This window comes from Oncorhynchus gorbuscha, linkage group LG09 (genome assembly GCF_021184085.1).
Source record: "Oncorhynchus gorbuscha isolate QuinsamMale2020 ecotype Even-year linkage group LG09, OgorEven_v1.0, whole genome shotgun sequence".
Taxonomy (NCBI): domain Eukaryota; kingdom Metazoa; phylum Chordata; class Actinopteri; order Salmoniformes; family Salmonidae; genus Oncorhynchus; species Oncorhynchus gorbuscha.
Genome location: NC_060181.1, coordinates 76,263,315 through 76,283,897, shown reverse-complemented (window position 1 = coordinate 76,283,897; position 20,583 = coordinate 76,263,315). Strand labels below are relative to the sequence as shown.

Genomic DNA, 20,583 nt, shown 5'->3' with positions numbered 1-20,583 from the left:
GCTGTGCAGCGACGCTACCCATCCAACTTGACAGAGCTTCAGAGGATCTTAAATGTTTTGGTACCCTTCCCCAGATCTGTGCCTCGACATAATCCTGTCCTTGATCAAGGCCCTTCTCCCCTGATTGCTCAGTTTGGCAGGGCGGCCAGCTCTAGGAAGAGTGTTGGTGGTACCAAACTTCTTTCATTTAAGAATGATGGAGGCCACTGTGTTCTTTCGGAACCTTCAATGCTGCAGAATTTCTTTGGTGTCTTTCCCCAGATCTGTGCCTTGACACAATCCTGTCTCTGAGCTCTATGGACAATTCCTTCGACCTGATGGCTTGGTTTTTGCTCTGCCATGCACTGTCAACTGTGGGACTTTATATAGACAGGTGTGTGCCTTTCCAAATCATGTCCAATCATTTAAATTGACCAGAGGTGGACTCCAATCAAGTTGTAGAAACGTCTCAAGGATGATCAATGGAAATAGGATGCACCTGAACTCAATTTCGAGTCTCATAGCAAAGGGTCTGAATACTTATGTAAATAAAGTATCTGTTTTTAAATGCAATTAATTTGGCAAAATGTCTAAAAACCTGTTTTCGCTTTGTCATTATGGGGTATTGTGTGTAGACCGAGTAAAAAAAATGTATTTAATCAAATTTAGAATAATGCTGTAACGTAACAAAATGTGGAAAAGGGGAATGGGTCTGAATACTTTCCAAATGCACTGTGTGTGTGTGTGTGTGTGTGTGTGTGTGTGTGTGTGTGTGTGTGTGTGTGTGTGTGTGTGTGTGTGTGTGTGTGTGTGTGTGTGTGTGTGTGTGTGTGTGTGTGTGTGTGTGTGTGTGTGTGTGTGTGTGTGTGTGTGTGTGTGTGTAAATGTAATTTTCAGGAGCTTCTTTGAGCTGATGTTGTTTTTCGGGAAAGAGGAGTTCCTAGAGGCCCCTCTGAGGGACATATTAGCCTCTTTTCAGGTGAGGCAAAAAAGTGTCATGTTTTTATTCTCACTGAGTGCAATCATCATGATGATCCATGTAAACAGTGTTAATGTGAGTCCCATTTCCTCCTCTTTGACCCTGAAGAAGGCACAGTGATGCCGAAACGTTGGTGATTTACCCAATAAATTACTGGGAGTTTATATATAGACTGTGTGACTATCTTTTATTTTTTTATTACTCCTCTGTAGGCCTGTCATCGTCGCCTGCTGAGACACAGGAACGTGTACCTGCTGCAGGTGAGGCAGATCATCAAAGATGGCGGTCCCTGGGAGAGACCCGCTCTGCAATCCATCCTGAAAGACACAGCCCTCACACAGACAGAAGGTACATATACATTCTCTGTTTGTTTTTTTGTTTGTGAGGTTCCTATGCATTTCTTATGGTCTTTTATCTCCTCTCCCCCTATTCCTTTTTTCCACTATTCCTTCTCCCACTCTCTCTCCCTGTTAAAGTGGAGAAGTATTTGAGCTCAGAGAAGCCAATGTTCTTTGAGCTGCGTGTGCGGTACCTGCAGGCCTGTGAGCGCGTGCAGGAGGCCATGGCCCTGGCTAAGTGCTGCCTGGAACACCCAGATGTGTGGAGGCACCTGTTCTTCCACCAGGCCTACCTCACATGCCTGTGCAAGGCTTCATTACATCAACACCTGCACAAGGAGGTACAGCAACCATCTATAACTACCTTTCACTCTATCTTTAGACAGTCTCTCTAATCAGAGTAGGTTGATGGACAATGAGCATCATCAGCATGGACTCATGGTTTTGTTTCCTCCCTCAGATGGCTGAGATAGATGGCAGAGACGCAGTAGAGATAATCTGTAATGCAGAGAGCCAGGAGAAAGATGAGCTGCTGCTGTCTCTGTGCAAAGCCTTCCTCAGCCAACGGCTACACAACGGAGACATGTACTACATCTGGTCAGTAACACTGTGATATATATACTTCATGTACTACATCTGGTCAGTAACACTGTGATATATATACTTCATGTACTACATCTGGTCAGTAACACTGATATATATACTTCATGTACTACATCTGGTCAGTAACACTGATATATATACTTAATGTACTACATCTGGTCAGTAACACTGTGATATATGTACTATATATGGTCAGTAACACTGTGGTATATATACTTCATGTACTACATCTGGTCAGTAACACTGTGATATATGTACTATATATGGTCAGTAACACTGTGGTATATATACTTCATGTACTACATCTAGTCAGTAACACTGTGATGTATACTTCATGTACTACATCTAGTCAGTAACACTGTGATGTATACTTCATGTACAGTCGTGGCCAAAAGTTTTGAGAATGACACAAATATTAATTTCCACAAAGTTTGCTGCTTAAGTGTGTTTAGATATTTTTGTCAGATGTTACTATGGAATACTGAAGTATTATTACAAGAATTTCATAAGCTTTTATTGACAATTACATGAAGTTTATGCAAAGAGTCAATATTTGCAGTGTTGACCCTTCTTTTTCAAGACCTCTGCAATCCACCCTGGCATGTGGTCAATTATCTTCTGGGCCACATCCTGACTGATGACAGCCCATTCTTGCATAATCAATGCTTGGAGTTTATCAGAATTTGTGGGCTTTTGTTTGTCCACCCGCCTCTTGAGGATTGACCACAAGTTCTCAATGGGATTCAGGTCTGGGAAGTTTCCTGGCCATGGACCCAAAATATTGCTGTTTTGTTCCCCCGAGCCACGTAGTTATCACTTTTGACTTATGGCAAGGTGCTCCATCATGCTGGAAAAGGCATTGTTTGTCACCAAACTGTTCCTGGATGGTTGGGAGAAGTTGCTCTCGGAGGATGTGGTGGTACCATTCTTTATTCACGGCTGTGTTCTGAGAAGCAACCCCACACATAAATGGTCTCAGGATGCTTTACTGTTGGCACACAGGACTGATGGTAGCGCTCACCTTGTTTTCTCTGGACAAGCTTTTTTTTCGGATGCCCCAAACAATTGGAAAGGGGATTCATCAGAGAAAATGACTTTACCCCAGTCCTCAGCAGTCCAATCCCTGTACCTTTTGCAGAATATCAGTCTGTCCCTGATGTTTTTCCTGTAGAGAAGTGGCTTCTTTGCTGCCCTTCTTGACACCAGGCCATCCTCCAAAAGTCTTCGCCTCACTGTGTGTGCAGATTCACTCACACCTGCCTGCTGCCATTCCTGAGCAAGCTCTGTACTGGTGGTGCCCTGATCCCGCAGCTGAATCAACTTTAGGAGACGGTCCTGGCGCTTGCTGGACCTTCTTGGGCGCCCTGAAGCCTTCTTCACAACAATTGAACCGCTCTCCTTGAAGTTCTTGATGTTTCGATAAATGGTTGATTTAGGTGCAATCTTACTGGCAGCAATATCCTTGCCTGTGAAGCCCTTTTTGTGCAAAGCAATGATGACGGCACGTGTTTCCTTGCAGGTAACCGTGTTTGACAGAGGAAGAACAGTGATTCCATGCACCACCCTCCTTTTGAAGCTTCCAGTCTGTTATTCAAACTCAATCAGCATGACAGAGTGATCTCCAGCCTTGTCCTCATCAACACTCACACCTGTGTTATTGAGAGAATCACTGACATGATGTCAGCTGGTCCTTTTGTGGCAGGGCTGAAATGCAGTGGAAATGTTTTTTGGGGATTCAGTTCATTTGCATGGCAAAGAGGGACTTTGCAATGAATTGCAATTCATCTGATCACTCTTCATAACATTCTGGAGTATATGCAAATTGCCATCATGCAAACTGAGGCAGCAGACTTTGTGAAAATTAATATTTGTTTCATTCTCAAAACTTTTGGCCACGACTGTACTAAATCTGGTCAGTAATAATACAGTACTGTAACATAATATAATGTTGCGTTGATATAGGGATCTGGTGTTCTTGTGGAGCAGACTGTACCTCAGGGCCCATCCCTCTAAGCAGGGATTCCTGTCTGAGTGTCGCCAGCTGATGCTCTCCGCCATCAACGCCAGCGCCATCTTCCCCTTCATCAAAGTCATCACAGCAGAGGTGAGTGTACAGCCAACCACCAACAAATCTGACACTCTTGTTTGCTTAGTTTACCCTGACTTAGAAATCAACTTTGTTGTTCTGCTATTTACATAATTAAATGTAAAACTTTGTTCCTATTTCTTTGCCAGATGGGTAGTGAGGGAGTGCCATTGTGTGTGGAGCTTTGTGCTACAGCGTTACAGACAGACCTCCAGTCTGACCCTGTAACACGCTGTCTACTGTGTAAGACCATCGCCTTCCTGCTCCCCAGGGACCTGGAGGTATGTCGCCTCTGTGCCCTGCTAGTGTTCTGTCTGGAACGTAGCATGGAGGCCTACAAGACCATGTATCTGCTCTACACATACCCCGATGAGGAGCCACACCCCCAGCACACCCATGTCAGAACCAACATCCGCTTCTATATCCTACAGGTCAGAGATGGGCACCGGGGAGTATGTTTGTCAAACGTGTATTTCATTGTACAGTATGGCATTTGAAAGCCCATTGGGCTATGTATTTTTTTTCTATGTAAGAAAATGTTGGATTTCCTCATTGAGGATACATGTTGTAATAATAATGTAATACTTAGAATTGAAAACTCTGTCCTGGTCCAGGTGCTGAAGGAAGGTCTGTTCTTTGACCCAGAGTTCTGGAATCTGCTGACCCTGAGAACCCACTGTCTGGAGCTGATGACTGACAAGGCCACGAAGGATGCTCTAAATGAGCTGAAGGAGGAAGAGGAGTTGGAGCAGGTGGAGGAGGAGTGGATACCAAGCTACTGGATGGAGGAGGAGACTTGCAGAATACACACAGATGCCTCCCACCTCCACCCACACACTAACACAACACTAGAGAGCTCTGACACTGTAGGTCAGGAACCCGAAGAGGTATTGAATGGGGATGCTCCTGAGTCACAGACAGAGGACTTCCCTGTGAGGAGGAGGAGGAGGAAGAGGAGGTGGAGGAGAAGAAAGTGTAGGTCAGATATTGAGTATGCTAACGACCCAGACATTAAGTACTCCCTCATTCACAATCTCAGTTCTGAAAGCTCCACCAAGCTACCGGCCAATCGGCAGAGAGAATACCTGGCCAGACATGTGAAGAACAAGATCCTGAAGAGACGCTGCAGGAAACCAAGATGGCTGCTCCTGGAGATGACCAGACAGACAGAGAACATATCCCCAGGAGGAATGAGGGAGAAGCGACGGGAGGGAATGAGAGGAGAGGATAAGAGACAGGGGGGGGAGGGGAAGGAGAGGGGGCATGAAAAGGAAAATAAGAGAGAGATGAGGCAGGGAAGGGAGAGTAAGAGACCTTACCGTCAGACTATATCTGGCATGGAGCTGTCCTTCCCTGAAAATGAAGTGCCTGTTGACCGGGAAGTGGTAGAGAGTCATCTAGAACCCAGTGTTCGTATTAAACAACAGCACAGTGATTCTGAGAAATATGTTAACATGGGACTGCCTAATGGTGTATATGGTGAGAGACCGTTTAAGTATAAACCAGAGTCAGACGTGGAGACTTCTGCGGTGGAGACTTCGGTGGTGGAGACTTCGGCGGGGGAGACTTCTGCGGTGGAGACTTCTGCGGTGGAGACTTCTGCGGTGGAGACTTTGGCGGTGGAGACGTCTGCGGTGGAGACTTCTGCGGTGGAGACTTCGGCAGTGGAGACTTCTGCGGTGGAGACTTCGGCAGTGGAGACTTCTGCGGTGGAGACTTCGGCAATGGAGACTTCGGCGGTGGAGACGTCGGCGGTGGAGACTTCTGCGGTGGAGACTTTAAAAGTGGAACCTTTAGAAGTGGAGCCTTCAGAGGTAGACCCTTCAGATGCAAAGCCTTTAGACTCCAAACGTTCAGTAGTAGAGCCTTCTGACATAGAGCCTTTAGAAGTAGAGCCTTCAGACGTGAAGGTTTTAGAAGGTCCCAGTGAGCAGACTGACCCAGAGTTGGATGGTCCAGCCTTGGAGATGGAGGAGTGTCCACTGAAACTGTTCCACATCTACGCCAAACTTTCCAAAGGGACAGCTGCTAAGGAACTACTTTCTAGAGAAAGTGAATTCACAGTGACAGAGGCGGGACCAGACTCAAACACTCAGGTTAGTGTTATCTGGAGAGAAAAAATCTAGTGATTCATTAATCTATAATGTTAATCTATAATGTATTTTTAACCTTCCTCCAGAGTTCTTTAGTGGTTATCTAGTACACCCGGTTCTGTGAATATCACCTCTCCACTTTGACAGCATAACAGATTGTTTCTGCACCTGCAGGGTGAACAGACCAAGCCAGGCAAGGCTCCAGTACGCTCCAAACACCTGCGCTTCCACTGCAGCCACTGCCAGAAACTCTTCAAGGGAGGCAACGTGGTGAGACACACCCTGGCCCACCTGAAGCTGAGAAAGACCCGGCTCAGCTGTGTCTTTTGCGGCAAACACTTCCAAAGGTACAACCGCGCCAGGGAACACGTTCTAGAGCACATAGAGGAACTGAGAACTTTCACAGCCAACATTAAGGTCAAACCCACTGTCAATGGGGAGACATATCCCTCAAAGAATATTAATCAAGCTTCAGAGAACGAAGCGAAACCTGTTGAGAACGTGACTGAGCCCTCGACTTCGACGGACCAGCCTCCTAAACCCAAACGTGTTAAAGCCAAGCCGGTGGTGAGCAAGCAGAGTAGAATCATCCAGAACCTGAGAAACCTGATCAGAAAGACCCAGAACCAGAAGTGTAAAATGGACATGGACATGGACAACCTGAAGTCTGTGGAAGTGACTGATGAACAGGTGACTGTGAAAGACAAAGTGGTGATCGTGAGAGAGGTGGTGCCTGGGAAGGAGACAGAGGGAGGAGAGGACAAGGAGAGTGAGGGAGGAGAGGAGGAGGGGAAGCAGAAGCAGTACCACCTGTGTCCTTCAGAGGGCTGTGACAGCATCTTTATGAAGATCGGCCCATCGCTGCTGAGACACGCTGTCACCTACCACATGGAGGACGCAGCCGTCCTGGACAAGACCTTCCAGTGGGGGAAGGGGAAGTGCCAGATCTGCCAGAGGTAAGAAGGGTCTTTCCCCACAGATTATTTCCCAGGTCAGATGCAAAGGCACAGAAAAATATGTAGGCTCCAACTAGACCAAAATGTATCTAGGTGGGGCGGGGGTTCCAACTTTACTATGGTGTCACTTGTGTCTCCATCTTTTTTTGTTGTTGTGCCCCAGGCTCTTGTTGGTGATTGAGCACTACAGAGACCACATGAAGCTCCATGATGCTCCTCTAAAACATGCATGTCTCCACACGAACTGTGACCAACGCTTCAAGACTGCCCAGGAGCTCAAAGACCACATAGACACCCACCGCCCTCTCCAGGCCCCCTGTGGGTACTCCGGCTGTAGGGAGATCTTCTTTACCCTCCCCTCTCTCCACGACCACGAGTGGAGGCACTATACCCAGCCCCAGTCTAAAGACGAGCTGGAGCAGGGCGCTACCACAGAGCTGAGCCCTGAGGGCGAGGCCCCCTGGAAACAGAGGGCGAAGAGCCAGGATGTGACAGTGCACGGGTGGAGGGGGCAGAGGGAAACGCCTACTCCCAAAAGCAGGCACTCTGATCCTCATGAGAAGTGCCTTCACTGTAACAGGTGAAAAGAGGGTCACACTGCTGTCAAATTATTTCTATCAAAACAACATTTCAACCTTGAGGTGTTCTTCAGGCCAGGCCTGAGACACGACTTGCAGAAGCCAGTGAGAACACCAAATCTACTGCTCTCCATGATTAGGCTGGGGAACCAGCCCATAGATGGTTGAGCCGGTAAAACAGGCCGTAGCTTGTTGAAAATGGTGTTGCTTATATCTCTATTCTTTTCTGTTCCAGGTACCTGTGGAACCACCAGCACTTCCTAGAACACATGAAGATCCATGATGCTCCTCTGAAACAGGTGTGTCTCCACCTGAACTGTGGCCAGCGCTTCTACAGAACCCACTTACTCTGGGAGCACATGGATACGCACCTGCCTCTCCAGGCCCCCTGTGGATACTCCGGCTGTGGGCTGATCTTCTCCCGTCTCCCCTCTCTCCACGACCATGAGTGGAGGCATTACATCCAGGGCCAGCCTAATGACGAGCCAACAGAGGAGCAGAGCGCATCCAAAGAGGAGGGGCAGACTCCGGAGTCAGACACCAACGGTAACGACTATGACGGCCCAATGGAGACTCCGGGCACTGTTCATGGTGCTGTCACCACACCTCCTAATCATTGCACACTGAAACTCATCAACGGCCATGATGAAAAGGATAAGAAAGACAAAGCCCCCGAGACAGCCGTCCCTGCCACCACTACCACCTCTCCCACACCCCCATCCCAAACCACCACATCCACACACCACCATCCCAGAATCCTCCAAAACATCACTGAGCCAATGACCATGAGGGACGTGGACAATATCGTCAGTTTGGCTCAGGTGGTGCCTGGCGGAGAGGAACCGGTTATCGCAGAACACAAGACCTTCAAACAAGAGGATCCTTCCTACCTACCACTGGCCAAAGCTCCCCTCATCCGCCCGCCCCCCTCTACATACCTGACCGAGGCAGCCCTCAGCATGCGCAAGCGCAGGAAGCCCAGTGAGGTCACTTCCTGCGGGCCTGGCAAAAAGAGTAAGGCTGCGGTAAAGAGGAGTGTGGTGGGGAAGAAGGAGATGGTGGCTGAGAAGGAGGCCCCTCAAAGACAGCGCTGCTCCAAGTGTTTCTCCTCCTTCACTAGCACAGAGGAACTGGAGAAACATCTCTCCCAAAATACCTGCTCCTCCCTCTTCAGCTTCGACTCCGATGACGACAGTGAGTAGCGTACGTGGGAGTTTCTGTTCACTGAATTTGTCAAACGGGGAGCTAGGGCTATGACCATTATTACATTTGGGGTAACGATTGTCATGCAAATATCCATAATTGTAATTTGTTGAAACATGTTTTGAGCTTGTAATGTATCATAATGCATGTTTGAAAATGAGCTACGGTACACCTAATGAATAGAGCACAGCTTTATATCAAAAGGGAGAGAATGTTTTGAAACATGAACTTGGTCAACAGTTTTTCTATCCTATACAAAAAGCATTTGCATAGTAATGTGACAACTCTGTTTTGTAAAGCAAATATACATTTTGTTCTATTCCTTCCCAGGTTAGTGGTGAAGGGGAGTGAAATGCTCTTCATGTTCAAGCACTACAGAGACCATATGAAGCGCCACAATGCTCCTATCAGACAGGTGTCTCCACTTCTAGGTTATATCTGTACTCTCTGAACTGGGCCTAATACAGGCACTACTAGCAGACAGTCGGCTCTGAGAGCTGTAGGGCCAGACTCTTGTGGCCTGAAGTTTGCCGGGCACTAAAAATACAACACACACAACCCTCTGGAATCAGTGTTACTGCTACACTTCCCTGTACATACATGCGGACCGAACAGTACTGCCTTTGTCATTACACTTCTTTGTTCAATTCTTATTTGCTTTAAAATCAATATGAAGATTCACACAGTAGGTATGGTGCTTCAAAAGTCATTCTAATTGTATTGTTAGGCATAAGTTTTAGTTGGCACATTAAATCTATATTTTAGTTCAGTATTTTAACTGATTTTGTTCTGACAAATTAAACTGTTTCACAATGTATTAGAAATGGATCATCTATGCATTTAATTTAAATATTTTGTAAAAGTGATTCCAAAATTCATTTGAGAATAAAAATCACTGTTGAAGAGCCCATAATGGGATGAATATGGTGACGTGCACTTCCCTGCATTGGTTGTTTGTATGTACAAATGTTATAAGTTTGTACTCAATGAAAATATCCTCAATTCAACTCTATTTTTCTTAAAGAAAAGTCACTTGTTTTCAATAAACAATTTACAGTATGAACCAAAGTAGTGCTTTACTGCAATGTGTCAAGAAGAGAAGAGCACAATCAGTGAACTATAAGATATTTATTTCAGATGACAAATTGCATCATTTCCATCATAAAAAGTATTGCTTCAGAGTTAGGTCATAGTTGGATCCAGGCAAAAGCCACGACAGTGTTGTTCTCTACAGGTTTGCATCACATTTTTGCCCCTGACAAATACAATGAGAGATGAGGTAAGTTTAGGGAAGTACAGTAGTCGTCAGAGCAGACTGAGCTCCAACTTTTAGGGTATAATTCAGAGTACAAGCTCCTACTGTTGCAGATGCATGAAACCTTACTAAAGCAGTGTTCATTACTGGTCCCGGAGCTAATCAAGGTCTGAAACAGGTATGTTAGTGCAGGGCTGGAACAAAAGCTTGCACATACTGTGGCTCTCCAGGACCAGGAGTAAAGAACACTGCCCAACTGGAATCTCCCGGCAACATGTCTACCAGTGTAGTACTTACTAGTAGTTATAACTCTGTTAATATGGAGTACTGGTGCCTGTTGTTGGCAATAGGGGTTAGGAGCAGTTGTAATAGAAGTACTAGCTATAGATGTGGCCAGGGTCTGAGGTACTCTCTCTCTCTCTCATGCAGGGTTAGAAGGCACTGGCTAGAGAACAGGGTCATATATTCTAACTACAGGCTTCAGGATGAGAGGATTCAGCATCCCAAGCATACAGTAGTACATGCATCATACAAACTAACGCATTCCAGTCATTGTAACATGCATTTCAGTGAGTGAATGAGACAAAATAGTAATGCCTAATAATACTTCTAAACAGTATCTAAGGTCGGCTTTGCCTTCAGAGCAGGAGAGTTATTCCTCTCACTGGAGAATCTGCTTCACTAGAGGTACAGCAAGCCTCACAGAAACCCAACAAACAAAGCCAAACATCAGAGTGGGAGACAGAGCAAATGGTTAAGCTACATCAGGATTTGACAGAAATAGTACAGTACACTGCAGATATATGAATGATACAGATATTACATGTTATAGTGATATGACAACAGTTTTCCAGATTTTGTTCATACAAGAAATCCTACCATTGCATCATGGGGCAGCTGACCTGAGATAAACACACAAGTGATTTGTGGGTAAAGAGGGAGACATACTTCTCCGTTGTCATACCGTGGGAGAGTTCTAAACACAGATGGGCTAGAACAGACTCAGTGTGCTACACAGTACAAAGCTCTTTCTGGAGAACAATGTACTAGTACCTGGCTATACGGAGACCAGCACAATGTGGTGTGCATAAAGCAGATGAACAAACCATTTGGGATAAAGGTTTTACTAAACAGTTTTAGATCTTTTTTTTAAATGTATAAATAGTTAACTTTTTATTTTGTTAGAAAAAGTACAAATGTGTCCTTTAAATGTTGAATTGGATCATAAACATGCATGGAATTAATCAAGCCTTCCTAACATATACAGTATCAATAAATATATTTATAATCAATGATAAAACAAATTTATAATAAGTAGATGCGTGCTAAAATGCAGCATTAGCACTTCCAAGGCTGAAAATGGAAGACCCAGTAAGAAGAGGAAATAAACCAGGTTAAACTATAGGTTCACATGCTGTGGGAGAGTAGGGAAGCAGATTGAAAGAAAGGGTTAGACACACAGACTTCTTTACTGAGGATAGACATGTCTGCAGGCTGAGCTGTGTGTTTCTCTGTGTTGTAGACAGAACAGTGTGTTCCTATGGCTTGTTACTCTGCCTCAGTGAGAGCTGTTGGTGTTCCAGTCGTAGGGCAGGTAGCCGACTTTGATCTTCCCAGATGAGAGGACACTCTGCAGGCTGGACCTCTTGGGAGAGTCCCCCATGTGCTCCAGGATCCAGTTCAACAGCTGAAGGAGAGACCGGGCATGGCTGTGTTAGGACAGGAGACCGTACTCTTCAGTTAAAGGTGAAAGGTCAGTTTTGAGGTACCTTCTCATCTGTGCCTCCGAAGTCTGTCTTGTACCACTTAAATATTTGGCTGAGACGGACCTCCCCCTTCTCTGAGTCCACCACACAGCCATCATCGTTCTCCAGGAAGGACTCGGCCGCCGTGCGTAGCTGACTATCGATGTCCTGATTGGTCAGAGAGGACAAATCACGTGACTTTACTCATCTCCAGATTCATAAAATACTGTGTCACTACCTGTGTAGTATTTTCAGTGTAAAAACCCAGTGTGTTACCTTTGGAGTGTATGTTTTGATGGGTGGACAGCCCATAGCTCCACAGTTCAGCGCAAAATGGATGAGAGGCTCAGCGTCTGGGAGCGCCACCTGGTGGACAAACAGAGAACATCCACTATCACCACTACAACCACTGCCACAGATTGTTTTTATCTGAAATGTTGCACATACATTTTCACCAGTAAATCAGAGATGTGAATAAAAAAAATGATAATAAGTTGAATAGTTTTCCCGGTCCAGCGGAGTAGTGTACCTGTAGACGAGGGTCAGTCTTAGAGAAGGGCTTGAGAAGCTGTGCGACGCCCTTTCTGTTCCCTCTCAGAACCCCGTTCTCTATGTCCTGCAGAGTGAACACCTCTCCTCCAATCAGGTAGCTCACGTAGTTAAAGAACTGCAAACACACAGGAACAAAGTAATACCACTGCTAAACAGACTACTACTTGTTGTCTTTCCACAATCCTAGATGGTGCTCTTACCTTGTACCTCTGCCACATGTTGGTTGGGGCTCCCATCCGGACGTTTCCGTGGATGACCAGAGCGTTGTAGGTGTTAATGAAGAAGGCTAGTTTCTCCTCTCTGGTCAGCGACAGCAGCTCCACTCTTTGTAGCTGAACAGCCAGCTCACAGTAGCGCTCAAACACTGGGCTCAGGGACATGGCCTTGTAGTCCACACACTGTAAGGAAACACACATAATATATCTACTGTAGTGGAGGGTGCAGTTAGTTCAGTGTGACTGTTACCTTTCCATCAGAAGAGAGGTACTCAGAGAACAACTTCAGGATCATATTCCTTAGAATGGCAGACAACTCAGCAGCTGAGAGAGAAAGAGAGAGAATATAGATATTATATAATTAATAATCTATTTTTAACAGATAATGAGCAGATGTCCTAACTAGGAAATACATTCTGATTAAGGTTACTTCTTATGCAAGACAACAAGAGGCATGCAGAAAAGTTCAACTTATGCAATGACAGAGACTCACACACATGTTTGCACGAACACAGATCAGCTGCTTTTAAGGACACCTACTGAAATCCCAGTTAATCGTATCAGGGAATTAATGTAATAGCCCACACCAGGTGTGGATTGCCACTTACACTTGTGTGTTTAACTAGCAGAAAGAGAAGCTCCATGCAGGAAAGCTCACACCTACACAGTATGATTTATCTGAAAGTGCCTAAACCACCCAAAGAACAAGCAGAGGCAACAGTGGCAAGGAAAGGCTCACTAGCAAGAAGACACTTTGAGAAGAACCAGACTCAGAAAAGAGTCCTCCCTACCTACCCTGTAAAGGAGAGCATGCAGCAGTCTGTCCTGCGTTCAGGGCCGAGTGAGGGTTGCGTTCCATCAGCCTGTACAGCCTGTCACTCACTCCAAACCCCTCCCCCTTCCCTGCCCCAGCCACGCCCACCATGTACTTCCTGTCCAGTAACATCTGCCCAGTCTCACATGCCTTAGTCATCTCTGCCAGAATCCGAGAATTAGAATCAGTTATAATCATAGAATAGAACAATAGAATTATAATTTGTACGTAGAATTTAGGAATATCTGTTTACTCATTCTCATTCCTTACCCATGCCCCTCTCTTTCTGCAGCCAGCCAACCAGCTGTGCTCCTGTGAAGCTGTTTCTGCACATGCTCAGTCCCCTCCACTGAAATCCAATCACATCGCTCTGCTTGAGATCCTCTACCACGTCCGCTAACGCATGCCTCTCACACTTAAACTCTGCAGAGAATGCACACAGGGCTTGACAATCATCTAATGTGTGAATGGATGCCACTCACCAGACATCAACACGATAGGAATGTGTAAGAGAAAATGGTTGGAGCAATTGACAATATTTATTTCTTACTGTAGTCCATATGAATGTATTTTATGGACCTGAGTGGTAGCAAAGGAGACTAGAACTCAGACACATACTGTGGCTGGGCAGAGAGGCCAGGTGCTGGCTATCAGGTAACACTGATCCATTGTCTCTGCTTCTGCTGTGGTGACAGGAGATGGGCGCACACACACACACTCACACACAGAAAGCTGTGGCTGCTGAAACAAAACCACAAAACCAGCCTGTCTCATGCAGCAGACGCCAACATTCCACACTGACAAGACAGACACTTCTTCCCCAGGTCTTATGATACTGATATTATAGCTGGTATTCAAACAGTAGCATATCCAGTAATATCAGTATCATATCCAAATAACCCTGTCGAATCAGAGCTCATGTTTATAACTAGAGGAAGACTAGATTAGTCTCGCCGCAGGAGGTCTGTCTTTTAACTGCAATAGGCAAAAATGGTTAATAAACTAATTTGACTGATTGTGTCTTTGCAGCCATTCCAGTCTACCCATTCCAGTTCTAAGGTGCAAACATTTATATAGAGCAGGGCCCAACTCTAAATCGACCATAATCTAATCAGGCACAGGGCTTCTTGTGTGTCCACTGACCTCCATCAGCCTCCTCAGCTGTGTCTGAGCCATCTGATTGGTTCTCCTCGGGCAGGGGCAGGGCTTCTGACAAGACAGGCTCCTCCCTCACCAAACGCACTAGACGCTCCAACTCCTCTGGAAGCTTCAGAGAGTAGTGTTTATTGAACCTTTATTAACCAGGTAAGGCATTCAGAAGCAAGCCTCTACTTACTACAATAGCAAACCCACCTTTTGTACATTTTTTGGTAAAGAACCTAAAGTTCACTTAACTGAATGACTGAATATAGAGCAGTCAGAGACAATGTATCCATCCATCTGAGAGAGTGTTCTCACCAGTTCCTGCAGGTCATCATTCCCCCCGATGTGGACACTGTTGAAGAAGATCTGAGGAACTGTGCTCCGTCCGGTCAGCTCCTTCACACTGTTCCGGAGCTCTGGGTGCTTTCCCATGTCTACATCACACACAGGCAGACCCAGACGGCCAAGGCTTGTCTTAGCCTGCACACAGTGGGGACAGCCCAACACAGAGTACACCGTCACCCTGCCCAGCACCCTGCCCTCAGTCTCCCCCATCTAAACAGCCACTGGAGAGGATAAACAGAGAAGATACAGAGGTTTAGTGAGCAGCATTGTTGGGTGGTAGTGGTGAAATTAAGTGTTTTGACAACACTTCCTTAAGGAGGTGTAGCAATAATTATGTACCAAGTTCCTTGTGGGGAATGACAGTGACTTGCAATATAGGTTCATTGGGTTGATGAAATCATGGTACACTATCAACTTCCTCCTCAAAACATGCTTACCTGCAGAGTTCATCAATACTGGAAAAAGTATATTTTTACTTCCATGATGACATTTAACACACTGTTGAAGGACTCTGTGGTTTAAACATTGCCTACAACTTCCTGTTAATAAATCTGACAAGATAGAGCAATCATGAGAAAGAAAAACACTTGGCTACTGATGACATCCACTTTGTCCAATCTTCTGCAAAGAGGTTAATCCTCTCTGGTAATAGGGTTGGGTTGGGGTTGTTTGGGTTACTAGGGTTATTAACGTACCCTTAGTTAGGAACACTCTTAGCTAATTAACGTCATCATACTGTGCTGGCAAGATCCATATAGCTAGCTACTGAATCGCAAAATGATTGCGAAGCCCAGCTGTACAGTAGTGTATTATCAACTGGCCAACATTAAGCTATCATATAAAATGCAGATGCTTGACATAACTAGATAATAATACTCACCATAGCATAGTCTAGGTAACCTTAGCTAGCTAGTTATCATCATTGCCTACCTTGTTTTGGGACGGCGTCGGACACCCTAACGTTACTTGCAATACGCCACAACCTTTATCGACAAATCTCAGAGATGCACGGAATAAATGATGTTCTTCTGACGCGATAATAATGCCTTAGTAAGCATTATTAAGAAAAAAAAATTGTACCTAGTACATGCTGAAAATGATTAGTTAACTCACTGTAGATGGCACTGTCACTTCTGCTTATGTCTACAGGCAGCGTGCAAATACTTGCGGAACCTTTGAGGGATGCCGTGTTTCCTCCCGGACGTTCCCTTTGGTACTCTCGAGTGGTGGATGACGGAAGTACAACGACAGCCATTGCAGGTGTTTACTGGTTTAAAAGTTGTATACGATCGTTTTAAATATGCCTGTATTGTCCGATACGGAGCGTAAGGGCTGTAAAAATATGTTGGGTATCATGTCAAGTGGCGACATACTTTCGCTTAGCGATACAGTCACCAACAAAATGATTGCAGTGGAAAACATTACAGGTGAGGCTAATGTTAACCCAATAATAATGGACTATAGGAGCCGAACATATCTGCTTTTCAGTCCAAAGACCACATGTTATGTTTAAATGCGAATTGGCTTTGGATACAAAAACAGACATACTCAATCTAAACGTGAATCGATTGTCAATTGCGGTTCGGCTGTAGAATCCTACATCCCTTAACTTTCATATCACAATTTGTATTTTTTAAATAAATGTAACCTTTATTTATCTAGGCAAGTCAGTTCAGAACAAATAATTTTCAATGACGGCCTAGGAACAGTGGGTTAACTGCCATGTCCAGGGGCAGAACGACAGATTTTTACCTTGTTAGCTCGGGGATTCTATCTTGCAACCTTTCGGATACTAGTCCAACGCTCTAACCACTATGCGACCTGCCGCTCCCCACTTCGAAAACACGTCTCAAATGCAAAATACACACTTACTGTACATGGTTTTAATACAGTCGCAGTATTGTTCAGTGTCAACATGTTTTTGGCGTCCGTCTACGGTTTGGTTACACACAGGTGTTCGGAGACGCAGATATCTAATTAGCACATGTAACTAGTCCAACCACTGTCTAACGTATTTTTCCGCTAACAAGCGCTGTAACATGGACATATGTGTGGGAACCCGAACCCTATAAATATGTGTATCAATATAACCTCTTATGATTTCTCCCAGATATGAAAGATAAGAACCTTTCTTGCATCCGAAACCATACCCCAAGCCATGCTGTTAATGTTCAGACCGAAAGTCGGGACTCTTAACACACCTCCATACAGAAGAAGCCTTCATCCAATGATCAAGGGGTAGCTAAACCCACTCACAACTACCTCTAGCGCATATTGATGATAGTGTTTTCTGGCCAGGGCATTTTGTTAAGAGCCCCGACGCTGGTTATGAACGTTAAAACGCATCGCTTGTGGTATGATTTTAGAAACAAGGATTGAACATCGTTCATATAATCGAGAAAAAATTTTTTAAACAAAAGGTTAAATTATTACACACCTTTGTTAAGGTTCCCATAAGGCAATATTTCCAGGTTACAGCACTGTTGCCTGCAACTGTGTTAAAACAGTGTACAGTGTATATTTTTCATTTGTGAAATTATTTTGTGATATGAAAGTAAAGGGCTTTTTGATTCTAGAACTATACCTCAATTGAGAATCGGTTCACATTTAGATGGAGTATTTGGCTGACAGCCAATTCGCCTCTAAACAGAACATGTAAGGTCCTTGGACTATAAGGAGTAACGTTAGGCTCCTTTAGTCCATTATTGGGCTAGCTAACTAGCTAGCTGCCAACCTTTGCAAGTTTTGATCTGTAAATGTTATACCATAGTAAAATCTTGGGGTCGTCTCTGTCTGTTACAGAAGCAGTTGAGGCCATTCTTTCATACACCAAGGATACGGAGGAGCTGCTAAAACGGAAAAAGGTCCACCGTGACGTTATATTCAAGTACCTGGCAAAGGAGGGGGTGGTGATGCCCCCCAACAGTGAGAAACACCAGCTAGTGAAGCGGACTCTAGAGTTTTGGTCTACTGGGAAGGTATAGACACATTTGTGTTTCTGTGTTTCATAGAGGCTGAATTTGGCAAGAACATTTTAACATGCTTTTGTCACTTAATGTCTGTGGTCTTGTTTGTAGGCATTGGACTATCAAACACCAGCAGTTGAGACCAGCCTAAGTCTGAGACCAGCTGAGAGTGTCTCTGTTTCCTCTGAGGCAGGGTACAGTCCTGGTTTTGACCACCTGGCCTTGGCCAGACAGTTCTGTCAGTGGTTCTTCCAGCTTCTCAACAGTCAGAACCCCTCCCTGCGCCAGCCTCCTAAGGACTGGGGACCACAACACTTCTGGGAGGACGTCCGTCTGCGCCTCTTCTCCAGGTAAAAATCTGGACACAAATTATATCGTTTTTAGTCTCTTAGGGACTAAGCATTGATTTTGACTAACTTACCATTTTCTTTTGTATTGACCATACAGTATTAAATACCATATTAATTCATAGGACCTCTCTCTCTCACTCTCTGTCTTAGTGCTGTTGGCGAACAAATGGAAGAATTCCATGGCTCTGAGCTGACTAGCCTGCGTCTCCTGGCCCTGGCGAGGGACGAGAGGCTCCTGTTGAGCCCCAACCTTGACCCCCCTGGCCTGAAGGTCCTGTCCTCCCCCCACGGCCTGGTGTTGGTGGCTGTGGCAGGGACCATTCACAGAGATGATGTCTGCCTAGGAGTATATGAACAGGTGTTTGGCCTCATCCGCTCACCGCTGGAACAGAACAGCTGGAAGATCAAGTTTGTCAACCTGAAGATCAAGGGGCAGGACGCCCTGGGAGGAGCAGAGGAGCTGGCCTCTCCTGCACTGACCTGCAGCTCCTCTGAACTACAGCTGCTCTGCAGATGAGGGAACTGAGGTTCATCCCAATAGTCTAAAGGTGCTTCCTCTCCTTGATTCCTTTCCCTTATCTGCACTTGTGAAAAACATGGACAGGTGAAAGTAAATTGCCAATGTCACCATCCACCATATTGTTTTCACCTATCTTGGGTTCTCAGGTCAGTGCAGATAAAGGAGAGAAGAAGAGAGAGACACACTTCAGATGATTGAAATTCACACTTGGTGTCACTAAGAGAAGAGGACTGCTCTGTAGACCATAAGGGAGCAGTGGTTAGAGATATGCCTGTGTGAATGAAAGACAAAGTGCACTCAATACATTATGCAAGTAATTTAATTGTCATGATGGGGTAAACATACATTTCATGGTCTGTTTTCCTCAATACTATATAGTTAGCTATTATTTACTGCTGTATCAAGAAGAAAAATGTAAATTTTTTGCTATTAATACTATATTCCAGGATATGTTTAGGTTTACTCTCCATGTAATGGGGAAAGTTCTTGGTTGGTGTAGGAATGGGTGGTTTTCACGATTCTTCTGTTCTCTCATTTGAGGCATTTTCCCTTAAATTACCTGTGATCTGTGCCTTATGTAGAATAGTCTATAAGCAGAAGCATGCCTCTATCATCGGTAACTGTATATGGCTAAAACTTTAATTATATTATATTGTAAATATGTATCATACCAGTACTAAAAATAATTTAAACCTTTGCCTGTGTACTGTTTGCTTCGCTCTGTGTCATCCTGTTTGTCTAATATTATATTAACTGTATTGATATTGATCAGGTATGTGACTTACAGTGCATTCGGAAAGTATTCAGAACCCTTGACTTTTTCCACATTGTTATGTTAGCCTTATTCTGATATATATATATATATATATATACACTGCTCAAAAAAATAAAGGGAACACTAAAATAACATCCTAGATCTGAATGAATGAAATATTTTTATTAAATACTTTTTTCTTTCCATAGTTGAATGTGCTGACAACAGAATCACACAAAAATGATCAATGGAAATCAAATTTATCATCCCATGGATGTCTGGATTTGGAGTCACACTCAAAATTAAAGTGGAAAACTACACTACAGGCTGATCCAACTTTGATGTAATGTCCTTAAAACAAGTCAAAATGAGGCTGTAGTGTGTGTGGCCTCCACGTGCCTGTATGACCTCCTAAGGCCTCCTCCGCGTCTCCTGATGTACTGGCCTGTCTCCTGGTTGCGCCTCCATGCTCTGGACACTACGCTGACAGACAGCAAACCTTGCCACAGCTCGCATTGATGTACCATCCTGGACGAGCTGCACTACCTAAGCCACTTGTGTGGGTTGTAGACTCCGTCTCATGCTACCACTAGAGTGAAAGCACCGCCAGCATTCAAAAGTGACCAAAACATCAGCCAGGAAGCATAGGAACTGAGAAGTGGTCTGTCGTCACCACCTGCAGAACCACTCCTTTATTGGGGGTGTCTTGCTAATTGCCTATAATTTCCACCTGTTGTCTATTCCATTTGCACAACAGCATGTGAAATTTATTGTCAATCATTGTTGCTTCCTAAGTGGGCAGTTTGATTTCACAGAAGTGTGATTGACTTGGAGTTACATTGTGTTGTTTAAGTGTTCCCTTTATTTTTTTGAGCAGTGTATATATATATATATAGATTTTTTTTTTAAATACAATTCTCAATCTACACACAATACCCCCATAATGACAAATCCAAAACAGGTTTAAAAGTGTTTGCACATTTATTAAAAATAAACTTAAATATTACATTTACATAAGACCTTTTACTCAGTACTTTGTTGAAGCAACTTTGGCAGCGATTACAGCCTTGAGTCTTCTTGGGTATGATGCTACAAGCTTGGCACCTGTA

At 44.6% G+C, this 20,583-nt stretch overlaps 3 protein-coding genes across 10 annotated transcripts in view; 2 read left to right on the top strand and 1 right to left on the bottom strand.

Moving 5' to 3' along the window:
- LOC124044077 (zinc finger protein 654-like) overlaps window positions 1–9,883 on the top strand; it is a 17,909-nt gene extending 8,026 nt beyond the window's left edge. The window contains exons 3-13 of one of the 2 annotated variants that reach the window (XM_046363476.1): window positions 877–958; window positions 1,171–1,306; window positions 1,435–1,637; window positions 1,757–1,893; window positions 3,862–4,003; window positions 4,135–4,416; window positions 4,600–6,081; window positions 6,253–7,034; window positions 7,198–7,614; window positions 7,848–8,806; window positions 9,146–9,883. In XM_046363476.1, coding sequence (XP_046219432.1) covers window positions 877–958; window positions 1,171–1,306; window positions 1,435–1,637; window positions 1,757–1,893; window positions 3,862–4,003; window positions 4,135–4,416; window positions 4,600–6,081; window positions 6,253–7,034; window positions 7,198–7,614; window positions 7,848–8,806; window positions 9,146–9,150 — 4,627 coding nt within the window. In that variant the 3' untranslated portion in view covers window positions 9,151–9,883. Of the gene's footprint in view, window positions 1–876; window positions 959–1,170; window positions 1,307–1,434; window positions 1,638–1,756; window positions 1,894–3,861; window positions 4,004–4,134; window positions 4,417–4,599; window positions 6,082–6,252; window positions 7,035–7,197; window positions 7,615–7,847; window positions 8,816–9,145 lie in introns of both variants that reach the window. The other variant, XM_046363475.1, reaches the window with a different exon arrangement.
- A 43-nt stretch (window positions 9,884–9,926) lies between these two features.
- On the bottom strand, window positions 9,927–17,117 carry zgc:152951 (uncharacterized protein LOC569013 homolog). Of its 6 annotated transcripts, none has more exons than XM_046363478.1 (11): window positions 17,086–17,117; window positions 14,855–15,105; window positions 14,540–14,663; window positions 13,667–13,819; window positions 13,378–13,557; window positions 12,833–12,906; window positions 12,568–12,765; window positions 12,345–12,482; window positions 12,092–12,181; window positions 11,840–11,983; window positions 9,927–11,757 (listed from the first exon to the last, which is right to left on the bottom strand). In XM_046363478.1, exons 2-11 carry the CDS (start codon window positions 15,092–15,094, stop codon window positions 11,629–11,631), a joined length of 1,470 nt encoding a protein of 489 aa, XP_046219434.1. In that variant the 5' UTR covers window positions 15,095–15,105; window positions 17,086–17,117; the 3' UTR covers window positions 9,927–11,628. The 6 variants fall into 6 exon arrangements, with proteins under 6 accessions (XP_046219434.1, XP_046219436.1, XP_046219437.1 ...); XM_046363480.1 differs by lacking the exon at window positions 17,086–17,117 and adding an exon at window positions 17,012–17,030; XM_046363481.1 differs by lacking the exon at window positions 17,086–17,117 and adding an exon at window positions 16,757–16,779.
- On the top strand, window positions 16,009–19,416 carry lg09h3orf38 (linkage group 09 C3orf38 homolog). 2 transcript variants are annotated; one of them, XM_046363484.1, is made up of 4 exons: window positions 16,009–16,144; window positions 17,687–17,862; window positions 17,962–18,200; window positions 18,351–19,416. In XM_046363484.1, the coding sequence occupies exons 1-4, from the start codon at window positions 16,024–16,026 to the stop codon at window positions 18,715–18,717; spliced, it is 903 nt and encodes a 300-aa protein (XP_046219440.1). In that variant the 5' UTR covers window positions 16,009–16,023; the 3' UTR covers window positions 18,718–19,416. The 2 variants fall into 2 exon arrangements, with proteins under 2 accessions (XP_046219440.1, XP_046219441.1); XM_046363485.1 differs by having other exon boundaries at window positions 16,083–16,311.
- Window positions 19,417–20,583: the final 1,167 nt, after the last annotated feature.

What these genes read in the sequence shown, in the direction of transcription:
- lg09h3orf38 (XM_046363485.1), top strand. Translation starts at nt 16,185, where the DNA reads ATGCCTGTATTGTCCGATACGGAGCGTAAGGGCTGTAAAAATATGTTG. An exon ending in TGCAGTGGAAAACATTACAG is followed by an intron (nt 16,312 to 17,686) that starts GTGAGGCTAATG and finishes TGTCTGTTACAG; the next exon opens with AAGCAGTTGAGGCCATTCTT. An exon ending in CGTCTGCGCCTCTTCTCCAG is followed by an intron (nt 18,201 to 18,350) that starts GTAAAAATCTGG and finishes TCTCTGTCTTAG; the next exon opens with TGCTGTTGGCGAACAAATGG.
- zgc:152951 (XM_046363478.1), bottom strand. Translation starts at nt 15,094, where the DNA reads ATGGGGGAGACTGAGGGCAGGGTGCTGGGCAGGGTGACGGTGTACTCT. An exon ending in AGCTGAGGAGGCTGATGGAG is followed by an intron (nt 13,820 to 14,539) that starts GTCAGTGGACAC and finishes CATTCTCTGCAG; the next exon opens with AGTTTAAGTGTGAGAGGCAT. An exon ending in ACATGTGGCAGAGGTACAAG is followed by an intron (nt 12,483 to 12,567) that starts GTAAGAGCACCA and finishes GTGTGTTTGCAG; the next exon opens with TTCTTTAACTACGTGAGCTA.